The 11,665-nt window shown below is 31.9% G+C and overlaps 1 protein-coding gene and 1 long non-coding RNA gene across 3 annotated transcripts; both read left to right on the plus strand.

Moving 5' to 3' along the window:
* The first annotated feature begins 1,836 nt into the window (after window positions 1-1,836).
* LOC139905215 (uncharacterized) lies at window positions 1,837-3,566 on the plus strand. The gene is made up of 2 exons (XR_011779814.1): window positions 1,837-2,721; window positions 2,824-3,566. It is a non-coding gene; the product is annotated as an uncharacterized lncRNA (long non-coding RNA).
* A 1,488-nt stretch (window positions 3,567-5,054) lies between these two features.
* Window positions 5,055-8,220, plus strand: LOC121115904 (uncharacterized). Of its 2 annotated transcripts, none has more exons than XM_071887902.1 (3): window positions 5,055-6,078; window positions 6,146-6,224; window positions 6,285-8,220. In XM_071887902.1, exon 3 carries the CDS (start codon window positions 6,479-6,481, stop codon window positions 7,916-7,918), a length of 1,440 nt encoding a protein of 479 aa, XP_071744003.1. In that variant the 5' UTR covers window positions 5,055-6,078; window positions 6,146-6,224; window positions 6,285-6,478; the 3' UTR covers window positions 7,919-8,220. Both variants share the same exon structure in this region, with proteins under 2 accessions (XP_071744003.1, XP_040566018.1).
* The last annotated feature ends 3,445 nt before the right edge of the window (window positions 8,221-11,665 follow it).

Consider the following 11,665-nt stretch of genomic DNA (forward strand, 5'->3'; position numbering starts at 1 on the left):
TTGCAAATATGGTACACGTTATGAACAAAAAAAAATATATATTACATAAAAAGTTTAGTTTTAATTACTTTTTCCTTAAAAACTTTTTTATTAAAAATTCCATTTTATGTAATAAAAAAACCTAATTTTTATTCTTCAAAATTTTGCCAAATTCCTCTTTCTGAAAAATATTAGTATGATAAATAATATCCATTTTAAAATATTGGTTGTATTTTTACCCATCTAAGTTAATTAATTATCCATAAAAATATAATTTTAGGTAATATTTTCCATATTTTCATCAAAATGTATTAGTTTTTAATTATCAAATTATACTAATGATATTTTTTCATTGATAATGTAGGTCATTTAAAAAACTTATTATAATTATTATTTTTTTATAATGATCAATACCTAAACCTATCAATTCCTTATTCAAGTGTAATTTTAGAGAAAATGTTATTTAATCAAATTTAGGCCCGCTCCAACAACTTAAATTAAGCCTCACCCACCCCCAAAAAACAAAACATGTGGACGCCCTGCTATATCGTGTACTAAGGGGTAGTGCCAGACAAAAAAACACACTTTGCATTAATAATGTAGAAGGTATAACACACCCAGAAATCCTTTAAATGTAATCTACATTTTTATAAGTACATTCACCCGTAATTACTCAATACTTAGATACTCTCCCCTCAAGAATGAGCAAATAAAAAATTTGTTCAGGTCTATAAAAATTGAATCCCTCTCTTACCAAGTTTGATTATATATCTCACCCTAAACTGTATAAAAAAAGTGTTTCATCATCGTTATAGATTCTTATTTTCGTTTTCTAGGTAAAAATAAACCATTTCAAAGGAAAGAATAAGTTATTTTCCCCTAATTATTGTACTTTTCTGTCCTAATCGACAAAAAAAAATCTACAAATCTATCTATTTTTAGTACATTTAGTTTGATGTAATTCAAATATCAGTGTTTATCATTGGCAGCAAATAGTGCTTACTCTTTTTGTATTCTTAAAGCCATTTCATGGAGTTTAATCCAGATTTATTTTGATAATTTGTCCATTTTATGTTGTAAAAATATCAACTTTGAGCCCCAAAAATGGTGTTTCCTTAAATTATGATGCAATTTATGACGTAAGTGAAAATGTTCTTTAGACTTAATATTTTTTTTTAAATTAGATTCTAACCACATTCGTCTGATTCTATTACAGAATATCGCATCTAGAGATGAGAATTCAACTAGTGCCATATCAATCGAGAACGATTCCTTCTTTTGAATTTAAGGACCCAAAAGAAAGAGTGGACATTTAGTAGAAGAAGAGTAGTTTTATCTCTTCTCTTTTCTGAGTTGCTTAAAATTGTCAGCTGCCATAGGATCTATTTTAAAGATCTTGAAAGCCATTTAACTACTACTTTAAGGGCTTAATATAATTCTTGATTATACCAGGCAATCATTATACCGCTGTATCAAGGAAGTCCTTAAAAATTCAAAGAAGCGATTTAGCAACCTTATTAATACTCAAAAATGTAATGATTTACCTATCCGATTGTCATAATATTAACACAGAAGTTATTTGAAAGAGACGAACAGATAAAGGAGGAACAATGTTCAGGCTAGTAAAAGTGCAAGTTTGCATGAAATTTTTTAACAAATGTCTTAATTACTTACCCCATTTAATTATAATTAATTATTTCCTAATAATATTATTTAAGTAAATTCGGTTCATTTTTAACTTTATTTCTTTTTAAAAATTATATTTTTAAATGAATAATAATTGGCAAGGCTCGAAAGAAGAGGTAAGACAGATGCTCACTTTAGATGCGTATGCTAATAACTGCCCTTCTTTTACAGGTACCTCCAACCAGATGTAGTACCATCCCTATAGCCAAACTGCCCCAAATACCTCTCAACTCCTAAAGCGTCATCAAGGCCAACTTAAGCTGCGATCACGTCACGTAGGGCTCAACAGTTCAATGAAATGAGTTCTGTGGAAGAACTTGTTGACAAATTGGCCAAGGAGACACTCACATCAGACTTTCTCCTCATCACAAAACCAAGTGTTACCCTTGTGAAGCTATCCCATGTTGAGAAATTGGGTCCCCAAGTAGTAGCCAGCATCCAGTTTGAGACAGATATGTCATTCAAAATGTACCACTCTGTTGTGTTGATTGACAAAAAGGCAGTTTCACACATCACCTCAGAAGGCAAGGTCAACACTGCTATTCAAGCCATCAATTTGACTTTCATTCTGGGAGCTAAAGAAGAATTGAATCAAACAGAGACCTGGGAAGACATTCTCAACAAGTTAGTGAAGTTTCTCAACTCCTCAGAGATTGAACCTTCACAAGCTTTTAAGCTCTCTTTCATTCGTGAGCAAAAGGCTCTCCTCTTCACCAAACCAACAGCTAGAAAATATTCAAAGCACAAACTTGGCCTCTCTTTCTCGAGAGATTTTGTCGACTTTCTCATCGAGTGGCAAAAAGTAAAGAACTTGGCCTCACAGCAGAAACCTTCTTAGCAACAAAGCAGACGTACCTTGCCGCAGCAGATCTGGCAGAGTATCTTCTCCTAGATGAAGACTTCTTCTTTTTACTTCTTGGCATGTTCCAGTCTTATCCCATCGATGGAAGGTTCGGCTGGTACAGAAGCTAAGTGGAGGTATCTACTACATCAGCGTGAGATAGATCCTTGAAGCAGAGAAAAATATTCGTATCCGGAGTCTTGTCAAATTCTAAGGTAAATAAGATATTTGTTAATAGTAAGCGTCTTTATTTAGGTATTACTTATTTCTACTATATAATAATATCATTACAATATTTTACTTTTTTAAATTTTCAGGTATGACTACTTAAGAAATTACAGCTCACCGGGTTAAAGACCTGGTAAAAGCTGAACTCATTTTGACTAACAGGCAACCGGATGACCTCCAGGAACTAGCTTCCAAGGTAGAAAGTAATGTTCTCTACTTTGTTGCCGAGTATATTGGTGCCAAGAGTTAATGGTCATCAGAGACACACCTCCGGACTCATTAACCTTCGATAGCGCAACCAATCACCATGTAGACCTGAAAGAGTTCATCGACATAATGAACAGAGGGGGTTTGTCAAATCCATCTTACCTTCTCTACCTCTCCTGTCTTTATGCTCACTCCATGTTCTCTTACATCACAACTACTCCTGAAGAGAAAGTCAGTTTACTTGGCACCCCAAATCCTAGAGCTTAATTTGTTGACAAATTCATTGTCAAAATGTAGTGCAGTTTAAATTCTGACATTATCGCCGTTGTGGGAGTAAAGTTCGGAACACTCCTGGTCAGCTTTTCTTCAAAGAATTTCATTCGTTTTGTTTAATACCATGGGTAAAAATTTAAGTGCTAAACTGAATGATGATATCCGATTTTTTTTTACAAAAAAGAGAATGGCAGCTAAGAATTCAGACACTAATAGAAAAAAAGCTAAATTTCAATCAAAATCTTCTGACTTGTAGACTTGGACGTTTTGATAGTTTCTTTTCTTTTTTATATGTTTTTAATGTTTATTTTGATTAAAGTACTAATAGAATGCCACTTCTATTAGAAATATATAGCCTCATTTTTATTATTTCCCTAGCAAAATACTTTTAAAAGCTCTTTATTTTGTAGCAAAACACTTTAAGACAGACATTGCGTATAGAACAAACAAAGACCCATATTGAAAACGCGTGAGCACAGTGTCCTGTCCTGCTTAAAGGAGTCCTTGACCAAGCCAATCCACTTTAGGTAACCAGTTCCAGTTCTTGAACCACTAGATTCTAGTAAATAAACTGATAAATATATAGTCTCCTTGAGCTGCAAAAAACGGTTTTTGGGTATAGCCCCCCTTATATGACCTCCCCAAAGAACGACACCACCGGCTTAGCCTGTCCCTGTTCAAAAGAGGGACCCATGCAAAATTTCAGCCTCCTAGGTTCAATGGTCTGGGAACGTATAATGGATATCTACACACACACACACTTTTATATAAGTACATATTATTTAAAAAACAAATTTGGGATATTCATAAATGCAAAGCCATAAACGAATATCTGTATTACGCGTTGACGCGTAACTGGGGTTTTTTGTAGAAGTAATTGACAAATGAAGGGTCTAAGTAAAGTTGATACAATAATTTTATTTGGAATCAGGTATTTATATTAGGAATTAACCCCTTGAATCTTCTAATAACATCTGTTATAATATTTTGTGACAACCATTACTCATTATTCAAAAATTGAATATATTTATGCTTTTATTTGTATTTTGACTATATTATTTATTTAAATAGGTTCATACACTTTACATCTTTTTAATTTATACATTTCTTCATAAACAATCTAATCTGTTAAATTGAAGAATACATTAGAGTAACAATACACAACATATTAATTAATTCTTAATATAGGTTGTAATTTCATAAAATAAAGCACTAGATTAAAAATTATTAATTATTTATAAAAATACATCAAAAGCCTGAAAGCCGCTGAATTTGTAGTTTTAATTTTGTTTAATTTTATGAAAACAATGCATCATTTTTTGTTAAATACTTTTTATTAATCATTCAACCTCTAACTATAATAATAAAAGATATATTCGTAATTATTTGTTGTTTATTCTAAATCTCCCACATTGGATTCGAACTACTATTTAGAATATTTATATATAAAAATAATATATGTATACGGATTACTCAAAACACATTATTGTCCCTAGTTATAGTAGTATCAGAATTTAATGTAAATATGCATATTTATATTATATTAGAGATGTTATGGAGGAATGGATAATTATTAATTGATAGATGAAATGATATTTATCTATTACGAAGTCATTGTGTGTTTAAAAATTGGAGGAATAATTTAAATGTTATGTGATATTATTTCTAATAAAAAACAACACGATAAAAAAGTTTGGCTAAATAATGTTAATTTATCACTAAACCTCCACTACCATATACATATTTAATATATATCTTTGAACTTTTGCGCGGATCTATCTTAGGATAACGATAGAAAAGCACCAATAGTCATTATACTTATTCCATATCATATATATGTATAGTTGTGCGTAAAAGATGTAATGAGCATGAGGTGGAAAACATTTTAGTGAAGGAGGGCTCCTTTTGTTCAGTTGGTGCCCTTGAACGAAATAGGGAAGACGGAGGCAAGTTGATATTTTCTGTTGTGTGTGACTACATAATTCATTTGGACTTGTAGGCAGCAGTGTTTTTGTGTGGTAAATTGAATGAGGCTCGTAGTGGAGTCATAGGATTTTGAATATGAGTAAAGTTCTGGAGTTTCGCTGCATTGTTCCTTCTTGTGAGTCTGTGAACAATCAAAGTATCAAAAGCAACGTCCGAGTGTTTCCACTACCCAAGACCCTCTCAGTGCGTAGCAAATGGCTCTCATGTATTCCTGGAGTGAAGAAGCGTTTGAAATCCACCTCTGGCATCTGTTCACTTCATTTCTATATGCGAGACTTTAACACCAAGGATGAACTTCACCCCGAATCCGTTCCTCATCCTTTTGCAACAGATGAAGAAGAAAACGAGTCTCAAATTCAAAGTTTATCAGATTTGGCGGATCAATTGGAGATGAATCCCGAGGTGATTCCCTCCAAAGTGCAGCATCTCGTCTCACAAGGGGAATACACTTTCTACAAAATTGAGTTCCACTCCAAAGGGACTCCACAAGTCGAATACTCAGTTCACATCTATTCGGATCTCTCGTTTGACGCATTTCACAGGAGTTCCCCAAAAAGGATCCAGCTCAAAGGAGTTGTTATAAGAGATTTAGAGGAAATTCGGGATGTGTTGGAGGAACTGGAGTCCATTCCTACGCCATCACACACCAAAGATCGAATAACACAAACTTTAGACCTTCTCTCTCAAGAATTGGAGGAAGTTCCTTATTCCGTGGGTCGGAAATTAGAATTTATTATTGATCAATTAAAGAATGTAGGAATCAAATCAAAAAATATGAACTTTACGGAAAAAAGTATTGCATCATTTAAGGAATTACAAGTGATGCCTGTATCCCTTTACAAATTACTGGGATGTAATTTGGCTTTACCTGATATGAGGTATGGATAAATAGTGTTTTTAATCAAATAACATTGTACTCATTAATATATTTTTTGAAATTTTCAGTGAACATAGCGATAATAATCTTAAAGAATTAAAGGACTTTTGTCAAACGTATGTGGAAAACTCAGAGTTTCGTAAAAATGTAAGCAAATGATGCCTCATATAATTTAGTATGTTTACTTATATACTGTTACATTTCTAGAACCAGTTAAAAGAGGATTTACTTTCACGAATATTTGAAAAAGCATCTCCTGTAACGGATGTAGTTGGAAAGACTCTAAATAAACTTTGGAGTGGACATATTGACGATTATCGTACAGATTTATGTCTGACATCTTTTCTACTTCTTACTGAAATATATTCCTATTACTTAGAGAAAATGCTGAAGATCCCTTAATGTCAATTGAAGAAGGAGAAACAGCAAATGAAGTAATAATTAAAGAGGAGGTGCTCGAAGAACCAGAAAGTTTTAGTCCAGAAAATATTATTGTAGAATCGGATGATACCTTTCTTTTTCCATTTAATGAGAAGGTGAAAGCTGTTTATAGTTGCTGTTTTTGCCCTGTAAAACTATCAACTATGGAAGAGACATTAAGCCATTGTGGTGATGAACATGCGGGCTTCGATGTAGTTGTTAAAATAAAGCCTGGACCCATTGTTACCATTAAGAGTTCCTTGAATGAGTTAAGTTGTGTAGATTGTAAAACAGACCATGTTACTGTTGAAGAAATGTCTTCTCATGTTAATTACCATACACATCTCGTTCATTCTCAATCTCGAACAAATAACAAGAAAATACTCCGACAAACTTGTAGCATCTGTAAAGTGGGATTCATTGATAAGTATAGACTTCGAAGTCATTATGCGTCTGCTCATCCAAATAACTCAATTTTTGAATGTAAAAAATGCTCTCAGATATTTCACAAATGCTCGGAATATTTGAAACACAAACTCTATTCTCATAAAAAACGCCCAGTTAACCCTGACCGTCTCTATGACTGCGACTTATGTGAAAAGAAATTTAGAGAGAAGTCCCTTTTAGACAGGCACTATGCAAGGGATCATCTGCACAGGAAATACATTTGTGATATCTGTGAAAAGGAATTTGATATGCAGCGATATCTTACCAAGCATAAAGCAAGAGTTCACCCAGAATCTTTCGATTATGTTTGTGAATTCTGTGGAAAAAAATTTGCCATAAATGAATATCTTAATAGTCACAAGAAAATTTGTAAATTTAGAAGTCCTAAACAGATGAATGAAGACAATGACTTTCAGTGCTCAAAATGCGGCAAGTGTTTTACGAATGAAATATTTCTACTCAATCATAGCGCTATGGTTCATGATAAAAAGAGAAAGGACAACCATTGTGTTACATGCGATAAATACTTTGTTAATCCTATATCCCTGCGACATCACATGTCTACACATGACGAAAACCGCCCTAAATATAGTTGCGACTTCTGTAACAAAGAGTATTTAAGTAAGAGCACTCTTCATTTCCATGTACTTTCTAATCATAGTACAAAAGCTCCAGATAAAACTTTCAAGTGTGACTATTGTGATTGGAGTTTTTGGGAAAATAAGAGATTAAGGAGTCATGTTAAACACGTTCACAATAAAGTAAGAGACTATAAATGTGACATTTGTGATCGGGCCTTCGGTTGTAAACGACATCTCATACGCCATAAAACTACCATTCATGAAAAATTTCGTGAATTTAAGTGTCACTTATGCTCTGTCGAATATTTCCAAAAAATTTCTCTCAAGAATCACTTGAAAAAAATTCACCTCGTTACAGACTACATGCCACCAAAGCAGACAAAGGAAATTTGATTATTTATTTGCTGCTTATTAAGTCGGATATTTATAACAAACTATAGCTATGAGGTAGAAATTAATCCAAGTGGACATTCCGGCATGTTGAGAACATATATACTTAGTTTTTTTTTCTTCTTCCGCTTCCATTTTTTCTTTAATTTCAAGAAGTGGCCATTACTATGTAGTATGTATTGAAAGTGGAGATTAAATTCTATATTTTCGATATCTGAATTTTATTGATTATTCCATTACTTAATTATTTATTCAATTTTTACCTTGAAAAGTTAAAAATATACATGTGCCTGTCTTGAAAAGTTCATCTTTGCCGTCTTATTTTAAAAAATAAGTCCAAGAATTACTATAATTAATTAATTTAACTCTGCAATTTTGAGGGAGGTAGGGACCAGCAGTGTATCTTTGAGCATCTACTCATTGGTGAACTTGTGAACACGCAAAAAGTAAATTCAAGACGACTCTCCAAAGCTTTCATTCTATTCGCTGCATGAATACCCTAAAGCAGTAACAAATGCTTTGGTTATTATTCACATTTATATAACTTGAATCAGCAACAACTTAGAACAAACCGTATATATATACTAGCGATGCACAGGTTGTGTTTTTTTTAGATATTGCAAGTCTCGCATCTTTTTAATTCTGTAATCCGACCTGCAAACTTTTATCTAATTTGAATACCAGGGGGGGGATTCACCCCACTAATCGCCAGCTGAATATGGAACATTTCCCCTAACCGTTGAGGCAGCACTGGGCAACTATATAAGTTGCGTGAATAAGGAATCCTCCTTCTTCACCAAGATATTCGACGTGGTAGCTTAGCTTATTGAGTACACTTTCATTCAATTTAAATATAGAAATTTATTAGTAAAATTGCCCATAAAGCTTTGAACTCAGAATTCAACTTGTTTAAATGAAGAACATAACTCTAAGATTTACTTTTTTGGCTAGACGTAACTTTTTAAATACAATTTTTTATCTCTCCAGAATATATTTATACAACAAAATTGTCAGAACCCACCACCCACGTCCAATATTAAGTTTCCTAAAAAAGGCCCTCACATCAAATTAAATATTACCTTTTTTATGTCACTTTGATTTTTGCAAATTCAATGTGTGGCATAGAAGCGTTAGAAAGGATGGACTTGTGGTATGAAATATACATTGTATGGATTAAATATATAAAGTGCATTCAATGATATTGTATACCACAAACTTGTTGGAGTTTCTAGCCTATTGTATGAGACTAAGAGCCCTAAAATGGGGTAACTTATGTGTAAGAATACATAAATATAGCAATTATTAATTAAAGTGTTAAAAAGCTCAACTACTAAGTGAAGAACGAGCTATATAAATGTATAATTTAAGATGCAATGGTCAATTATTACCAGAGATGGGAGATGTAGTCAATACTTGCAACTCAACTTGGAGTTGAGTCCATATTTTGAAGACGATCTCACAATCAAAGACTATATACTTGACTTGGACTCCAAAGTTAGTATATTGTGAACTCAAGAAAAACCTTAACACTATGGACCCTATATTTATTATAGTTATGGACTTGAAATGAGCTTGAATGAAACCTGAGAATTCTTTGAAAATATTGAAGGACTTGAACATTACTTGAGATTCGACGTGGGCTTGAAGTATAAGAACTTTTTCCCTACTCAGATTAATGTTGTGTCGTAAGCTGCAGGAGTAGAAACGACACTCTGAAATCTTTTAAAATGATTAGACACCTACTAGAATTTAAGTGTGGCCTCATTACATTTTTGAATAAGGACTTTATAGCCAAGACGCAGTAAATCATTGTAATTATTAAATCAATAAATAGACGCGGTTCACTCCTCCAATCAACTAAATAATTTGTCAGATAATCAATTAAGATTGTTTTTAGAGCAAGAACTTACTTTTTATCCTTATCTAAATCAAAGAATACTGAAATTAATATGGAATGCGCTCTTTTTTTTGGTTCTACAAGAGTGCAAAAAAGGAATGAATCATAAACTTAATTATATATGAAATATGTATCTATCATATACATACATGTATTACATTTTCACAGGAATTATTGAATGAATTTATTACCAACTTTACCTAATAAATTGATATTTTACGTTTATTATTTTAAATAAAATGATTTGCTGTTGTTAAGGTCGTAGGACTGGTTATCTTGTAGGTTAATATTAACTTTAGTTATCCTAAATAAAAACTCTGAAGGAAAACATTATCTTCATAAGTTTTCAAAAGATCCTGAACTTATTAAAAGTATGGGTCAATTCCATGAGAAGAAAAAACTAGGAGCCAAATCAATATTCAAGAATCTGAAGCAAGCATTTTCTTATATCAACTTTTATTCATGAAAGAAGCGATACAAATTCAACTCGGAAAAAAAAAAAAAAAAAAAAAAAAAAAAAAAAGTACACTTAAACGATATAAATTAAAATATTATGCTGTTCCAACAGTATTTCCAGATATTCCAAAAAACTTTAGAATACAAACTTTTCCTGAAAAGACAAAAACTTTATCTACTTTTACTAAAAGGTTATACTTTGGAAAAGACATATTAACATTTCGAAGTAGTTTAAAGTACATTGTTTTTTTTTGTTTGTTATTCAGATTTGAGCAAGATAGACTTCGTCTTAATTCTCAAATTGAACGTTTATTTCAGGAAGATGAGATAAAAAAATTCACGGATATACAAAAAACCTTGGATAAATCGTGTTTACCCAAAGGCATTAATCTAATATATAATGAAGATTTCGTCATGTTTTTTCGCCTTGTCATCACAGGATCTTGTTCCTTACTTTTTGTTGGGCTTAAAAGTGAATAATTCAATTTTTTCAAAAGGACTTCTTCCTATGACATGGTTCAAGATCTGAACCCGGTTTCTCTGCCAAAAGTGTGAAAAAAATGTTTAGGTTAGAAAATAAGCATAGAGAATTATTTGCTAAGTTTTTTCTAGGGTAAAAATGTAGTTAGATTATGATTTTTGTAGTTTCAATCCTGTATTTTGTGTTGTTTAGCCAAGAAATTTGATTTTGTGACCAATTTTGCCCAAAAATGACTGTTTTTGCGTGACAAATACATTTCTGCAATTTACATTTAAAAGACTATTATGTTATAATGATTGATAGTGGCCAGGACTTTAAAATAAAACTGTCTGTTAAGTTGTTTCTTCCAAAACTTTTGTGCAATGGTCGTTTAAAAAATATGTATCAAGTGACAAACGGGAATCAAAAATTCACACTTTTCGATAAATGCCTGACTTTAAGTAGTATTATCAACTAATAGGAAAGACCTACAAGCTTGATTTCCACTACATTTTATTGCAAATTTAATGAGCTTTAAAGTTATACCTATTTTGTACTATTTCTCATACAAAAATATTTAAAAAAATAAAAATATTAACCCAACTCCCTAATTTCATTGAAATGTGAAAAAAAATACCATCAGTTCATTAAAATGAATGTTACATAAAAAAGTTAAGAGCTATATACTTGAAAATTTAATCGTTTTGACCTGAAATAGTATCCTTTAGGTGGATGTGTTGAATTTACTCTTAGCAGGTGTAATATTCCCGATTTTGATATTTTTTTTTAATTTACACATTTAAAATTTTATCCAAAATTTTGCATTACGAGAGGCCGTAATAAAAATAGAGAATGAGTGATATTCGTAAAAAGCTAATCAATTATGCCCATGATATAATCTTTATGAAAATGATACACTATTAGACTTGAACTTGAA

This window comes from Lepeophtheirus salmonis, chromosome 4 (genome assembly GCF_016086655.4).
Source record: "Lepeophtheirus salmonis chromosome 4, UVic_Lsal_1.4, whole genome shotgun sequence".
Taxonomy (NCBI): domain Eukaryota; kingdom Metazoa; phylum Arthropoda; class Copepoda; order Siphonostomatoida; family Caligidae; genus Lepeophtheirus; species Lepeophtheirus salmonis.

Coding starts and splice junctions, on each gene's coding strand:
- LOC121115904 (XM_071887902.1), top strand. CDS start 6,479: ATGTCAATTGAAGAAGGAGAAACAGCAAATGAAGTAATAATTAAAGAG.